A 16,755-nucleotide genomic window follows, 5' to 3' on the forward strand; every position below is an offset into this window, starting at 1 on the left:
TTCACGGGCACGTAGCGAGACCATAGAGAGATCTCGTGTACCGAGAAGCTTGTAACCATGTTGAGATCAATGAAGCTAGCGATCTAGTAAAGAGTTCTTCCTCTTGTCTCTCTTCTTGCATACCTGCCTCTGGTTGTGTTCTTGAGGAGAGCATCCGGAAGTTCTTTCCATCTAATCGCAAACCCTCCCCCGAATCCTCATACGTCCATTCGGCCCCAACTTAAGCCATCCTATGGCATCTGCTCGTTCACCACGACGACAAAAGTGGATGGATGTGCATCTCCTTCATCCCTTTCACCAATGTCCGAGCAATGAGATCTTCATTGTAGAGGATTGCCTAAATTGGGTAGATGATCTTGAAGACCTCCTTGGTCTAGGTGCTTCCCTCTCAAAGATTTCTCCATATGTGTGGTTGTCCATCCTTGTTCTCTGAATTTTTTAACAAACCTCATAAAAAATGGTTTTAAGACAAACAAATGAAAGAGAACACTATGGAGACTTATAAGAGGACTAAACATGTAGCAAAATAACTTATCCCATTATAATACAAGCATGCAAACTCACTTAACATGTCATCTACAGCAGCAAAATACTCAAGATATACTCCTTCATTTGCATGTGCAAATCTGGCTTGCACCCGTTGTATGCACACGTTGAGTCTATCACACCTGGTCATCACGTGATGCTTCGAAACAATGAGTCTTAGCAATGGTGATAACTAAGTACGAACACTTTATTATATTTATTTTTAGTGAGAGGGATCATCTTATAATGCTACCATCACGATCTAAGCAATACAAGGTGCATAAAAAGGATTAACATCACATGCAATTCATAATGTGATATGATATGACCCTTTTATCTCGCGCCTTTGATCTTTATCTCCAAAGCATGGGCATGATCTCCATCATCAACGAGCATGATCTCCATCATCGTCAGTGGGGCATCAAGGTCCATGGCGCCGTCTTCATGGTTGTCCACCACGTGTAGCAACTATTACAACTACTTTGAAATAAAACTTACTTACATGAAATATAAAGACAACCATAAGGCTCCTTCCGGTTGCCACAATACAATAAGGATCATCTTATACATAAAATATATCCATAGTCACATCATGGCCATATCACATCACCAAACCCTACAAAAACAAGTTAGACGCTTCTAATTTTGTTTGCATATTTTACGTGGTTTAGGGTATTCGAGTAAGATCCGATCTAACTACGAACATGAACCACAACATTGATACAAGTGTTGTCAATTGAAAATTGTAAATTGAATATTAACTATGGTGAGAGAAACTGACACCCGCAAATCCACTTATGCAATACAAGTTGCATGTCAAGCATGGAGCAAGTATCATGAACGTGGTCATGTAAGGTTAGCCCGGGCCGCTTCATCCCACCATGCCGCAAGATGCAAAGTACACGATAAACAAGAAACAACAAAAGCATCAACGCCCACAAAACCATTGTGTTCTACTCGTGCAACCAATCTATGCATAGACACGACTCTGATACCATTGTAGGGATTCGTAGCATAGAAAACAAAAAAATTCCTACCGCAAGAACGAATAACAAGCCAAGATCTAATCTAGTAGATGGTAGCAACAAGGTGAAGATCAACATATCCTCGAAGATCGCTAAGCGTTAACGAGATAAATCTCGTGGTGGATGTAGTCGATCACTTGCCGCTTTCAAAAGCGCGTAGAAGATCTTGACGGTGCCACAATCGGGCAGCACCCCCGCACTCGGTCACACGTACGATGTTGATGACGACATCCTTCTCCCCGTTCCTGCGGGCAGAGGATGTAGTAGATCCTGCTCGGAATCCTGCCAACACGATAGCGTGATGACGGTGGTGGTGGAGATCTCCGGCAGGGCTTCGTTGTAAGCACCGCGGGAGAAATAGGAGGAGGGAGTAGCTAGGGTTTGGGAGAGGGGGGGACTTGGGGCGCCGGCCTGGGAGCCCTTTGGTGGTGCGGCTGGATTGGTGTGTTCATCCCCCTCCCTCTCCTCCTCTATATATAGGTGGAAAACCTAGGGTTCCCCCAAAAACCACTTTGGAGTCCAACTCCCAAACTTACCAAAATTGGATACCTAGATGGAAAGGGATCTCTCCCTTTCCTTCTTCTATGACCGGCCAACAAGGTGGAGTCCACCATGGACTCCACCTTCCCACTTGGTGGTTTGGCTAGGGCTGGTGTATTCCCTCCGGTACTCTACCTGCCATAGTGATTTATTCCGGACGATTCTAGAATCTTCTACAACCTTCCATAAATGCACCGGACCATTACCAAACTTGGAATGTGACTTCCTATATAATCTTATTCTACGGACCATTCTGAACTCCTCGTGATGTCCTGGATCCCATCCGAGACTCCGAACAATATCCGAACTCCATTCCATATTCCATATCTACTTAAAACAACATCGAACCTTAAGTGTGTCACCCTATGGTTCGTGAACTATGCAGACATGATCGAGACTCTTCTCCGAGCAATAACTAATAGCGGGACCTGGAGATCCATAATAGCTCTAACATATTCAACGATGACTTCGTGATCAAAAGAACCATTTACATACGATACCGATTCCCTTTGTCTTGCGATATTTTACTTATCCGAAGTTTAATCGTCGGTATCTCCAAACCTAGTTCGACTTCGTTACCGATAAGTACACTTTACTCGTACCATGATATGACATTCCTTGTGAGCCAGTAAAATGCTTGCAAGCTAATTGGATGACATTCCACCGAGAGGGGCCAAAGTATATATATCCGTCATTTGGATGGACAAATCCCACTATTGATCCACGTCCTTCAACCTATACTTTCCAAACACTTAATGCCACCTTTATAACTCCTATTTACGAACTAGTATTTGATGTCATCAAAGCATCCATCCGGTGTAGGTGATTAACGTGATCTCATGGTCAAAGGATTAGGTTACTATGTATCTTAAAGCTTGAAGCAAAATGAACTTAATGACTTGATCATATGCTATGCTTATAATGACTTGATCATATGCTATGCTTACTATGGGTGTATGTCCATCATATTATTCACCTAATGATATGATCTTGTTATTAATAACATCCAATGGTCATGATCAGGAAACCATGATCGTGAAACCATGATCATCTATTAATCAACACACTAGTTTAACAAGAGGCTTACTAGGGACTCTTTATGTTTACAAAACACACAAGTATTAATGTTTCCGGTTAATAAAATTATAGCATGGAATGTAAAAATTTATCATGAACACAAAGATATAACAATAAACACTTTTATTTTTGCTTCCTGGGCATATCTCCAACGTAGACGCCCGGACGATTCCAAGCGTCATCGACATCAATCTTCGTGTGGCAAAACTAGAAAGCGGATTCCAGATCCGGGTCTTCAACGTCCTCGTTGGAAGCCTCGGGGAAAAGGAAGATTCAAGGGCCTTGGTTGAGGATGAGGCCAAGTCCATGGACGCCTAAGGGCACCGACGTCCTCCACGCTGGGCAGAGCCGCAATGCGCGATCGGGCCTCCGCTGCACGACAAAATTTCTGTCGTCGTGGTGGAACAACAGATGCCATGGGATGGCTTAATTTGGGGCCGAATGTGCGCTAGAGGATCCGAGGGAGGGTTTGGTTAACAGGGAAAGTGGAAAAAGATTCCGATATGTATTGATGAACTTGGTCGATGGCCGGAGGTTGACGAACGTACGGTACACCACCACGCCCTACTTGCTACCCGCCCAATGTCCCCCGCAGGGGTGTGCCTCCTCTCCTTATATAGGGGGAGAGGTGGCTTACAAGGGAAGAAACCCTAATGGAATCTTTGATGAGCTAAGCTACTTTATAAAGCTTCTTTGGCCCTGCTGACGCCGGTTCTGTCTTTAATCAGGGAGCGATGACCTCGTCCGGTATCTTTTACGTCACCTTCTGCTTTGGCGCCAGGGCTTCGATTAAAGCTGAAGTGCTTCGCTCATCTTTGTCCTTTAGTCCTTGGTGGAATCTTTGACTGGAATGCCGACATGCTACAATTGAGCCTATGTCGGTTCTCCGGTATTTTTACCTTAGAGCTCCGGCATCTTTACCTTGTATCTCAATCTCTTATGTTTACCGTATTCCGGCATACCCCTCCTGGGATACCGGTTTGTACTAACTTAGCACAATTCTCATTTATCTTTGAGCTTACGGATTAACCTTTAATCCGGTATACGGATGCTTTGCTATGGCACATTTGCTATGATCTTGGCCTACCGGGGGCCATCCCCCGACAAGTTCTCGCTCCCATAGGTGTAGGTCGGTGAGGTACTCGTCGGAATTGAGGCGACGATGGTGCGGCATTTGTCCGCATCGCAGAAGACCACCTGCCGTTGTTGCTCCATGAACTGGGAGGTGGGGAGGCGATCGGGTGGGGCACGGCCGACGCTACCGCGGGTGCGGGCGCGACTGGCGGCCACGAGCTCTAGAGATGTTGGGCGGGGAGGCCATCAGACATAACGCGGGAGAGGAGTGTGGGAGGCTAGGGTTGGGACTTGGGAGCGACTAAGAATGAGAGAGATGGGAGTGGAGGCATCTTATATATCCACAACGTGGGCTTTCTGGGCTACTAAACTAGGCAACGAACCTTTTACGAATAACCATTTGCGATGAGCCCATATCGGCAATGGAATAATTTCCGCAACCATTGGCAATTATAAAGAACACGAGCTTTCTAAAAATCCGCCCGCAAAGTGGACGGTCCGTTCTGAGCAACCCCACCATGGCCATGCGTAAATTCGTCTAACCGTAGCCGGTCTCCAGTCTCCATGTCGTGTCCATAGAAAGATGTTCTCATCGTCGCTCTGTCTTAGTGAGTATTGCGAAGCCTCGGGTCAACGTGTTAATTTGGAAAAACCATAAATATTTTTCAGCAAAGGTTTCCCATAAGCCACTAGGTACGCTGTAAAGAGCATCCTTGAAGTTCCAAATGAAACGTTGAACAAGAAATATCTTGGCATGCTTTCTGATATTGGACGGTCCTGAACGGTGCACTCAAATATTTGAAGTACTAGGTATGGAAGATAGTCCAAGGATTGTTGGAACAAATGCTTTCATCAGCATGGAAGGAAGTTCTCATCAAGTCAATTTCCCAAGCCATCCCGGTGTTTTCGATGTCTTGCTTCAAATTACCGAGAGGTATCCGTCTCCACATTAATTTATTGATCCAAAAAAAATTGGTGGCGCAGCAAGAATGGAAGCAATAAAACACATTGGGTCTCATGGGAAATCATGTGCTCACCGAAATTTGCCAGGGGTCTTCGGTTTGAAGATTTTGAGCTCTTTAGTTTGGCGATGTTAGCCAGGAAAGCTTGGTGCGTCCTACAAAACCTGAGTTCTCTAAGTGCAAGGATTCTTATGGCTATTTATTTCCCCACGAGGGATCTTCTAGAAGCTAGTGTTGGTTCGCAACCATCTCAGGTTTGGCGAGCACTGATTGAAGCCATGAAACATGGCCTGATCAGAATTATTGGCACCGGTGAAAGAACACAAAAGTGGAACCAAAATTGGATTCGTTGAGATCATACGCTTCCACCGATTGCATGGAATGAGGCTGGCCCGTAGCTTTTTGTAGGCGGATTTATCAAACACTGATTCTGCGTCACGGAATAGGGCAGCCCTTCAGGAGTTGTGCTCACCGTCTAGCTGTATAGGTTGCCGGGTGTATTCTCACAATGGTTTTTGCATTCCCCAAAACATTGTCTTGAATCAATAAAGAGCCGTGAGTGTTGTGATAATCAAAAATACTAGCCAAAGAAGCGGTTCCATTCGAATACTCTGCTGCGAGAAAGAGGTAGATCTTATTAATCGACAAGTCTTTGTCATAAAGGGACATAAAGAAATAAAACAACAACAGGTCTTTGCAATACATCAGTATTCTTCTACAACAAGAAGAAGAGTCCTAAAAAAAACTAGGTTTTTAAACTCACCTACAAATACAAATAAGGTGTGTTTGAAAACTAGCTAGGTTTTTGTGCTTAAGCCCGTTCTCCGGGTAAACCTCCTATAAGCCACAAGGAAAACAAACTACGTACTCAAATTTAACAATTGCCTGTGTTCCAAACGGTTTTGTACTAGCTTAGATTTGGTAACCACGAACACAAGGCAAATGAAGAAGAAAACACCATGAGCATTCAGCACTAGATATAACATATTGAGTGTTCACAAACCGTCACCACCACATAACCCGCGATTTTCCATACTACATCTTAACAAGGATGGATCGAGAACCTGCCATGCACATCCAAAACAAGCGAACCTGCACGCAGGGATTGCAGATGCGGTTGCAGGTCACTACCACCTCCAGGTTCCATGGAACACACCTAAATTAAGCTTAACCACTGCAGCCACCTAGCTACTGCTAATCTGCCACTACCACGCACTACATCCTCGAATACTACCTGCTACTCCTGCTGCTGCTGCTACGCCAAGTGCTGCCAGGCCGGTGCTAGCGACGACGCCGCTGGCCTAGCTGCCTTCCTCCTCGGTGCCCTTGAGGTACTCCCCGTCGCCGCTGTGCGCCCCGGAGTTGGCGCCACCACGGGCATCGGCCGACAGCGAGGTTGACCCCTCCTTGGCGCCACCGCGGCCGTAGTCCGAGAAGACGCCGGCGTTCATCATGCTGTTGCCGGCACCTCCACCGCCGCCGCCCATGCTGGCCTCGCCGTGGAGAATGTTGAACCCGCTGGTCGTGCCGGAAGACATCCCCAGCTGCGCGTGGGCAGCTGCCTGGTGCTGCTGCTGGAGCGGCGACATGGCCTGTTGCTGCTGGGCGTACATCATCGACGACCGCGCCGCCATCAGCGATTGCGGCGACATCATCTGCGCCGACTGCTGCGGCATGTACCGCGGGCCGGACTGCATCATCAGGTTGGACGGGTACTGGCATGCCAAACGATGAAAAAGTTAGCCATGGTTCTACTCTCACGATGAACTTAAACTACTCCGTAAAGAGTCTAAATCGCAACGTCTGAGAACCTGAGACAGCGACGCCGTCTGAGGAGGCTGGCTATCGGCGATGGCGGCAAGGTACATGAGGTTCTGCTGGAGCTTAGCTTGGTTCCTGCAGCAAGCGCAGCAGTAAGTTTCAGACAAAACAAGGCTCAGCGTGTAGGCGCTGTAGCCTGTTACAGCAACGAACAATAAGCAAAAAACGTGGGTGGAGGGTAACCAAAACAGCCCTTCCTGTCACCAAAGCATATTACATGAACATGAACCATGCATGCCGTTACGTGACACTTATGATTGAGAAATGAAGACGAAACTGTTGTGTGTCATTGACATTTCAGAGAAACAGTGCACTGAACAAGAAACAGTACTGCTTTATCAGAAGGACACTTTTGATAAATAAGTACTGTATGGATCAGCCTAGGCTAGAGCTACAACGGATCGACTACGTCTCAACCAACGTAGTACTAAAACTAGTAGCATCAACATTAAGGCCTACATCCATGGATCATTTTATCTGAATAAACACATTTGATTGTCCCAAAATGGAAAGGCCCTTGATTTTAGACCAACATACTAGCATATTCTAGTTCTTGTTAACACTAGTCCTAAATGATGTGACCATAAGATCCAGGATAGCAAAAGCTACCATAAGATCCATGCTCAACAGCACACTTGCTAGTAGTAGTTCACAAGGAGATCAGATGAGATGGGAGATGAGGCTCACCGTGCACACTCGTCCACCTTGCCGTTGTTCTGGTTATCGAGGATGGCCAGGATCAGCTGCTTGTTCTCATCCAGGTACTGCACAGTTGCAAACGCAGAAAATGTTAAGAAAGTTCAGTACAGCTATATCTCCTGAACATTGTTAGTACTAAACCAGATATAAGCAGGTCAGTGCCAAACTGCTAACACATCCATGTCCTGGATGTTTATCCACATCTGTCAGTCAAGCACAACATATGTGCACATCAGTTTATCACCAATGAGGCACTCCATTGGAGATTCGTGTCTCCATTATACGCACAGATACTAGAAAAGATCTGGCTGGCAACGACCAATCCTACCAAGCTTAAGGTCAATGATTGACTGACACGGCAGCATGTAAACAGGTTATCAGCAAGGCAAGGACAGGCACACATAGAGGGGGCCCTGGCTGTTGTATCAGCATTAAGCCAACTTTAGGGATCTAGCAGTCAAAAGACCAATGGGGTGCGGTACAGCGCAAGCGAACCTACATTCCTACTACCCACATGAACATGGACCAGATCATGTCTGGCTGGGCTGGGCCAATAAGGCCATGTGACCAGCCAGCCAGCCTGAATGCTAATCTCTTTCTACAAACATGCCTTATTCTCAACAACAACAAAATGTAGTCACCTCCCTGAAAGGTCGTGCGTTTGATTAGCGAGATTTATGGAAATATCAGAGCCTTTACTCCATTTCCTCTGATAGAAGATTGCACATGATGCACCTGGTAGGAAAAGGGGGCAAGATTCAATGTCGGTTTTGGCTGCAGGTCCGGCATGTTCACTGCTTGCCAAATGCTAGAGAGGGGGGCAGGTGTGATCACGGACACCCGAGCACCGACCAAAGCTAGCTAAAAATAGGATATATTTCTGTGTGAAAAGAAAGATCTTTTCAGGGGGAGGATAATGATGCGGAACTCAATATCATATCGTGTGGGAAACGAAGATGAAGGAAAACAGGGACCAAAAAGACAGCAACAGTTTGAACTGCAGGTGAAATCAGGTGTTAGGAGGGACCATGGAGAACAGATCAGCGGAAAAATAAGCCAGGGCGTGTAGGGGGTTGGGAGAAAAATAAGAGGGGTCATGCCATCTATGGCTATTCTCAAAAAGGGCGAGGAGAGAGTAGAGGTGAACGGAGAGAACACCATATTGGAAAAAGAGCGAGAACCGGAAAAGCTGCTCTTTCAGACGAGTTCCATCAAAGAAATGGAGATAGAGAGAGAGAAAGAAAACGAGCCAGGAACCACAGGAAGAAGGAGAATACGGAAGCAATAAGAAAGAAAAGATTAGGGCACACACCAACGAAAGAGATACTCCTAGATGAATACGTGCATATACTTATAAGAAAAAGGGGAGTAGAGATTTGGGGGAGGAGGGGATGATGACCTGCTGAATGAGATCAGTGGTGACAGGGGTAGGGGAAGCGGCGTAGCCACCCATCATGCCCTGGTTCATCTGCATCAGGTGTTGCTGCTGCATTCCAAACCTATCTGAAAAAGCTTGCGCCTCCTCTCTCCCTCTGCCGCTTCGCCCTGCTTCTTCCTCTGCCTCTCCGGCCTTCCTCCTCTGATCTTTGCTTTAGAACAGAACAGGACGGTGTAAAGGGAAGAAGAGAAGGCAGAGAGGAGAGGGGCGGCCGGTCTGGTTTGGCTGGGGTTTTGGTGGTGAGAGGGTTTTGGCCTCTCCAGCTTTGCTCTCTGGCCTTCTTAAAAAGGGCTGTACTGGTACGCTGGACCGACTTTCCCCCCAAATTTTATTTTTTTCCTCCCCGTCAAAGCTGATCTTTTCGTCGTTTGAACGAGCACTAAAAGCCCAAGATTTTTTACCATACAAATTTCTACCGAGCATCCCAAAAAGCGCGGTAACTTTCCGCGCTCGGGCACCTGCACATTGAAGAGGCGGATGGATTCGATTCTTTTAACAATGACCACCAGCCAGAGGAGAGGGCAAAATAAATGGCTCCCCACCGTACCGTATCTGCAGGCGTTACGTTAGGTTGCCGTAATTTATGTCTCCGGCTGCACGCCCGAAGAGAAGAGTATTTATGTCTTGGGCGCGTAGCACAGGGCGCTTCACCTCTGGGGGCTATGTGATCCCAGCACCTTGTGGCCACCAGGGCTACCGAGATTTCTTTACGCTCTCCGATACGATGCGCAGACGGTATGTCCCGTCAATCGTCATCACTCCCCGTACAGCAAAAATTTTTATAGAAAAATCTACCATAGCAAAACTAATGCCTCGTCTGCATCGGCTGAAAATATTTTGTAATTTCCTTTTGCAAACAATAGCACATATATTTAAAATAGTATTAGTGCATGATAAAGATATATTTGAAATAGCACCCCCAGTCCAAAACAAAAAAGCAAATCGTCGAGGTCATCAACCTCTTGTTCCTCCAAGAGACAATCCTCCTTTTTAGGACAGAAGCATAAACATCACATAGATATCAAACCAAAACCTTTAAACATCAACAAGGGTTGTCTAGTAATTTTAATTTAAGCCGCAATTTTAAGACTATGTGCACATGCGTAATCATTAAAATAATCGATCGACATCGACAAGAGTACCAACATACGCATTTCGGGGAAAAACAACCGAACAGTCCGACCGACGTCGTTGAAAGCCAAAAATACGTCCACGACGTAGTAGCTGGATGAATACTGCGACAACAATTCTCCTCATAGCAACCATGAGAAAAAAAAAATTCAAAACCAATCCCAACAATTAAGATCTAAAGAACCATACTTACAGAAATTATACCTTCCAACCCTTCCAATACATTGAGGTTGGGAATAAGATCTCATTATCAAATGAAGGGTGGAAGGTCACTTATTGTGTACAATGACATCTTTATTGATGTGGAGATAGAAAAAAAAAGAACGGCTACCAAAAGCCTAAACTAGTCTATAGAAAACTCGACTTTTATTCAAAAAATTATCTTATATCGGGTTCTCCACCCCTTCGTATATCGGCTAGGCCGAAGGAGGGAGAAATGACTTATGGCGGAGGTGGAGGCGGTGGCTTCTTTTTCTATTGGAGGAGGCTAGGTCGGAAAAAAATTAAGAAAAAATTATATTTTGTTATCCGATACCTCCAAGGTTTTGGCGTCAATAAGGATAGAGCCAAAGTAGTGCATGTCGGCGACAAGCACAAAATGGCTCAAAAGGTTGGGCTCAAGGAGTATCGCCTTGAAGGGTTTCTGTGTGTAAAACAAAAACTTTTAATAACACAATCACCCAAATAACTAAATTAAACCACGAGTACGATCATTGTATTCTCACCATGGGGTTTGCAGAAGATCCAGGTGAGGCCGATGATGAACCCGAGCATGACTTTGAAGTCCGGTTGATGTAGAGCTCGGGCAGTGCGTTCGCCAAGTCGATGAATATTCGAACAGGAATGTAGATAGAGCTCCACCTTATTATTCCTTAGAGGGTCGAACACACAGCCCTTTGCGGCGTTGAACCCGCTTGTGCTTTTGTTTCAGCGAGACTCCGTTGTCTTGGACGGAATCGTACGGAAGTACTTCTTAGATGCAAGCGAGGGAGAGAGAGATAACCCGGAAGCAAGTGTGTTTGGAGGAGAGGAAGGGGGTCCTCTATTCATAGGAGGGAGGGGTGGCGGCTGCGCCGTTATAAACTACGATGAGATGTAGACCATCTTTGTGTTTGGCCTCGCCACCGACAAGTACGCCATGGGCTCAAGTGAGCCTTTGGGAACGCCTCCAGTTGCGTCGTTGGCTGAGAATGCTGACACGCAGGAGTCGGACACGGTGATCGTTGATCCCCCCCCCCCCTAACAAGCCTCGTAACGCCCCTCAAAAGGTGTACGCATGTAAGGAAGAGGGGGTGTCTTTGCCGACGACGAGCTGACGGCCTGAACCAACATAATTGTCATTGTCAAGGATGTCGCACAGACCATCCGGGAGAACAAACCCACGGACATGCACCCCGACCTATTCACCACAATGATGGACATTGTTGGCTTCACCACAAGGCCCAGTGTACGAGCTTCGTTGGCATGAATCTTCCACACCAGATCATGTGGCTCGTGACCTTTCTTGGCAAGTACTACTGCAACATCTAGTATCCTTGGGGCCTTGGGAGTGGGAAGGCATGCGTGGAGGTGATGGCCATGATTTGTTGATGACTTCATGATAAGGAAGATGATATACATTTTGGTTTAGCTAGGGTTTCAAACCTTATGGATTGTAACTATGATGAGGTGGTATATACTAACCCCACATGTGATGTTGAATTTGTGGTGTTAGGATGACACTCATGCATGTAAAATGCATACATGAACTTTGTACTTTATTGCCACATATTACCACATATTTGCATCTTATATAATATTATTTGCATGTTTTATATTGTTTTCGGGAATTTTCTAAACAATCCCCTCTCCTCTGGTTCTAATTTTGTTTGGCAGAAAACACCTCTTTTTAGTGTTTTTGACTTTCCAGGAGCTACATGATTCGAAAAAGGGCAAGTTTAAGGGACACACTTCAAAAAAATTGAGACAAACAAAATGAGATAAAGTGGGACACCGGGATATAAACAGACAGGGAATGAGGCCAGGTGGCACACCCTCCCCCTACGGGCGCGCCACCTGTGCTCTTTTGCACCTCGTCCGTCCAATTCGCCTCAATCTTTCGTCAAACGACTTGTTTTGACCTAAAAACCATTATATATACAACCCCTGAGCATTTTGTCGAGGCTACGATGCAAAACCACATAAACAGAGAGTCAGCATGCCGTCGACGATGGAGATCGGAGGAGGAAACGTAGCTGGAATCGCCTCCGGTGGACTCCACCCCCTCCGGTGTGGTCATCTTCATCAACATAATCATCTCCATCACCATCTACAGCAACACCATATTCATCTACACCTTGTAATCTCTCGGCAAGCATGATGTGTGAGGCAATATATTGTTTCCCATGATATATTGTATCTCTATGTTGATGTTTGAGTAGTGACTTGTTCTTGGAAATTGTTATATAGTTTGTTGTTGGTTGCATACATGTATATGTTATTATCTATGATGATCTTGTTGTACTAACATATGAGTGCACACATATGTTGGGGGATGCACAAGTTTGTCACTGTTGCATGTTGATAGGATGAGGGATAGCCGGAGTTTCACAGAAACCGAATCCCAGTTCTTAGATTCATGTTGTAATTCATGGTTAATAAACGGGGGGTATAACTATGGGGACTTTAAACTTACCGTGGTGGTTGTACTTTATGTCTTTATAATTCCCTTATTTGTTCTTAGTTGGTCTTGGGATCAATCACTAGTGGTGTAATTGCTCATGTTAGAAGACACGAGAAGGGAGAAAGCGACGATGGGACCATGGTGGAGCCGGGTGCGCACGCGGCGCTGCCACCCTAATCTCCCGTCTTCGGCCTCCTCTGCACCTTCTGAGCCCAGATCCGGAGTCCTCGTTGTCTCCTCCCGTCGGCCCTCCCGCAGTTCGGCGCAGGCTTGGCTCTCGCATCCTCGCCTTTGGCGCATGAGCGTGCGGCAGACGCCGGCCGGATTTCCTTGCCCCGCCCCATGCGCTCGCTGCATTGAGAGTTGGAAGCGCATCCGCTCTCCCCTCTCCATTTCGCAGGTATGTAGGCATGAGAGAAGTGCTCAGTACTGTGGGCCGTCACCCCGTGTCGTGGCTGGCATGCTGCAGCGATGACCCACAAGTATAGGGGGTGTATCATAGTACTTTCGATAAATAAGAGTGTCGAACCCAACGAGGAGCAGAAGGTGTTGACGAGAAGTTTCGATCAAGGGTTCACTGTAAACACTAGCAAACAGTGTTTTCGGGGGTATTTGGTAATGCAGATAAATAAAGTACGAGTAAATAAAATATAGTAATAATAATTGCAACGAGTAGCCCAATCCTTTTTAGATCAAAGGACAAGCTAGTTGTTGTACTTATGATGACCAAACGTTACTGACAAGGTATCAACTTGTCAATGCCTACAAGTTGTAGACTAGGGTTTCGTGGAGAGTAGAGGGCAAGTAGATCTCGAAGGTTTCAGCCGAAAAGGTGCTCGACTGCTAGAAAACTAAGGTTGCATTGACAATGAAATCGATGCTTTCTTTCTCCCTCGACTCCCCTTATATAAGAGGCGGAGCCGAGCGTTTCGTGATGTACAAGTTACAAACAGCGAGAGACTCTTTGAGTTCGTCTCGTATTGATTACAAGTCTTTATTTCTAATACAGCTCTATCTTTCTACATGAGGGCTTTCAGGCACATTACCATTAGCCAAGTTTTCTAAGCACCTATCAAACATAGTGTCATATTCTCCCCTAGGTTGAATCTTCCGCACCTCCTTCCTTGCACGTTTCTTTGCCTTTTCTCCATGGTAAGTCCAAATCTTGTAGGACGGTGTGAACCCAAACTTGATCAGGTGAGTACTCATAGTTTCCTTGTCCTGTGGCTTTTTGTTAGCGCACTTACTACAAGGGCACCAAACTGTTCTAGGTCTGCTAGGGATGGCAAACGCCCTATCCACAAACTGTTCGGTCTTTTCTCCCCATTCATCAGTATAGTTCCATCGGACCGATTCTCGCCATCGTACATCCAGACCACGATTATTCATCCTCTAATCAAGCACCAAAACAGAACAAACATAGAATTTATATCAAATAGAAAATAAATGCATCATATCTTTATTTTTTACGTGTGCATCAACCTAAAACTCTACTAGGTGAGCTCCTAGCAGCCGCCGCATTCGCAGATTGAGTACGTTCTCCCTGCTCTATCACGATCCGAGATAGAATTTCGACACCACCTCCCCGCTGCTCTCCCGATACACGTCTCGGCAAAAGCCGAGAGGGGTGTGCATCCGGAGAACAACGGGGAGGCGCTACCGGAATCCTGTCTCAGATCGGGGTAGAGCAGGAAGAACGTACCCAACTACGCATCCGCCTGCTGTCCCGATAAATGCCGTAAGGGTTGCGGTTCATAATATGTGAGACCACTAATGCATATTTATCCACGTAACCCTTACGGCCGGGAACAGACGCCTAGGTATCGCGACGGACTTTGTGATTGATACGTCTCCAACGTATCGATAATTTCTTATGATCCATGCCATATTATTGATGATACCTACATGTTTTATGCACACTTTATGTCATATTCGTGCATTTTCTGGAACTAACCTATTAACAAGATGCCGAAGAGCCGATTGTTGTTTTCTCGCTGTTTTTGGTTTCAGTAAATTCTAGTAACGAAATATTCTCGGAATTGGACGAAATCAAGACCCGGGGTCCTATTTTGCCACGAACCTTCCGGAAGACCGAAAGGGATACGAAGTGGGGCGACGAGCGCCGCCACCATAGGGCCGCGCGGCCGGAGGGGGCCCGCGCCGCCCATGGTGTGGGCCCCTCGTCAGCCCTCCGACTCCGCCCCTTCCGCCTACTTAAAGCCTCCGTCGCGAAACCCCCGATGCGAAAAACCACGATCACGGAAAACCTTCCGAGAGACGCCGCCGCGCCAATCCCATCTCGGGGGATTCGGAGATCTCCTCCGGCACCCTGCCGGAGAGGGGATTCATCTCCCGGAGGACTCTACACCGCCATGGTCGCCTCCGGAGTGATGAGTGAGTAGTTCACCCCTGGACTATGGGTCCATAGCGTGATAGCTAGATGGTTGTCTTCTCCTCATTGTGCTTCATTGTTGGATCTTGTGAGCTGCCTAACATGATCAAGATCATCTATCTGTAATACTCTATGTTGTGTTTGTCGGGATCCGATGGATAGAGAATACCATGTTATGTTAATTATCAAGTTATTACATATGTGTTGTTTATGATCTTGCATGCTCTCCGTTATTAGTAGAGGCTCCGGCCAAGTTTTTGCTCTTAACTCCAAGAGGGAGTATTTATGCTCGATAGTGGGTTCATGCTCGCATTGACACCAGGACAGATGATAGAAAGTTCTAAGGTTGTGTTGTGCTTGTTGCCACTAGGGATAAAACATTGGCGCTATGTCCGAGGATGTAGTTGTTGATTACATTACGCACCATACTTAATGCAATTGTCCGTTGTTAGCAACTTAATACTGGAGGGGTTCGGACGATAACTCTGAAGGTGGACTTTTTAGGCATAGATGCGGTTGGATGGCGGTCTATGTACTTTGTCGTAATGCCCAATTAAATCTCACTTGTACTTATCATGACATGTATGTGCATTGTTATGCCCTCTCTATTTGTCAATTGCCCGACCGTAATTTGTTCACCCAACATGCTTTTATCTTATGGGAGAGACACCTCTAGTGAATCGTGGACCCCGGTCCATTCTTTAATACTGAAATACAAATCTGTCTGCAATACTTGTTTTATCGTTTTCTCTGCAAACAATCATCTTCCACACAATACGGTTAATCCTTTGTTACAGCAAGCCGGTGAGATTGAAAACCTCACTGTTTCGTTGGGAGCAAAGTACTTTGGTTGTGTTGTGCAGGTTCCACGTTGGCGCCGGAATCTGCTGGTTGCGCCGCACTACATCCCGCCGCCATCAACCTTCGGCGTGCTTCTTGGCTCCTCCTGGTTCGATAAACCTTGGTTTCTTTACGAGGGAAAACTTGCTGTTGTGCGCATCATACCTTCCTCTTGGGGTTCCCAACGAACGTGTGAAATACACGCCATCAAGCATATTTTCTGGCGCCGTTGCCGGGGAACTGAAGAAAAGCTACACCACAAAGATTTATTACTCCCACGTCAACTACACGCCAGCATATTTTCTGGCATCGTTGCCGGGGAGATCAAGACACGCTGCAAGGGGAGTCTCCACTTCTCAATCTCTTTACTTTGTTTTTGTCTTGCTTTATTTTATTTACTACTTTGTTTGCTGCATTATATCAAAACACAAAAAAATTAGTTGCTAGCTTTACTTTATTTACTTGTCTTGTTTGCTATATCAAAAACACAAAAAAATTAGTTACTTGCATTTACTTTACTTGATTCATCATGTTTCCTTTTAATTTTACCACAAAAAACATACCGGTAG

At 46.0% G+C, this 16,755-nt stretch overlaps 1 protein-coding gene across 1 annotated transcript; it reads right to left on the reverse strand.

Moving 5' to 3' along the window:
* Positions 1 to 6,504: 6,504 nt before the first annotated feature.
* On the reverse strand, positions 6,505 to 9,215 carry LOC124700455 (GRF-interacting factor 1-like). Its single transcript, XM_047232581.1, has 4 exons — positions 9,123 to 9,215; positions 7,712 to 7,788; positions 7,015 to 7,099; positions 6,505 to 6,918 (listed from the first exon to the last, which is right to left on the reverse strand). Exons 1-4 carry the CDS (start codon positions 9,213 to 9,215, stop codon positions 6,505 to 6,507), a joined length of 669 nt encoding a protein of 222 aa, XP_047088537.1.
* Positions 9,216 to 16,755: the final 7,540 nt, after the last annotated feature.

Source organism: Lolium rigidum, chromosome 3 (assembly GCF_022539505.1).
Source record: "Lolium rigidum isolate FL_2022 chromosome 3, APGP_CSIRO_Lrig_0.1, whole genome shotgun sequence".
Taxonomy (NCBI): domain Eukaryota; kingdom Viridiplantae; phylum Streptophyta; class Magnoliopsida; order Poales; family Poaceae; genus Lolium; species Lolium rigidum.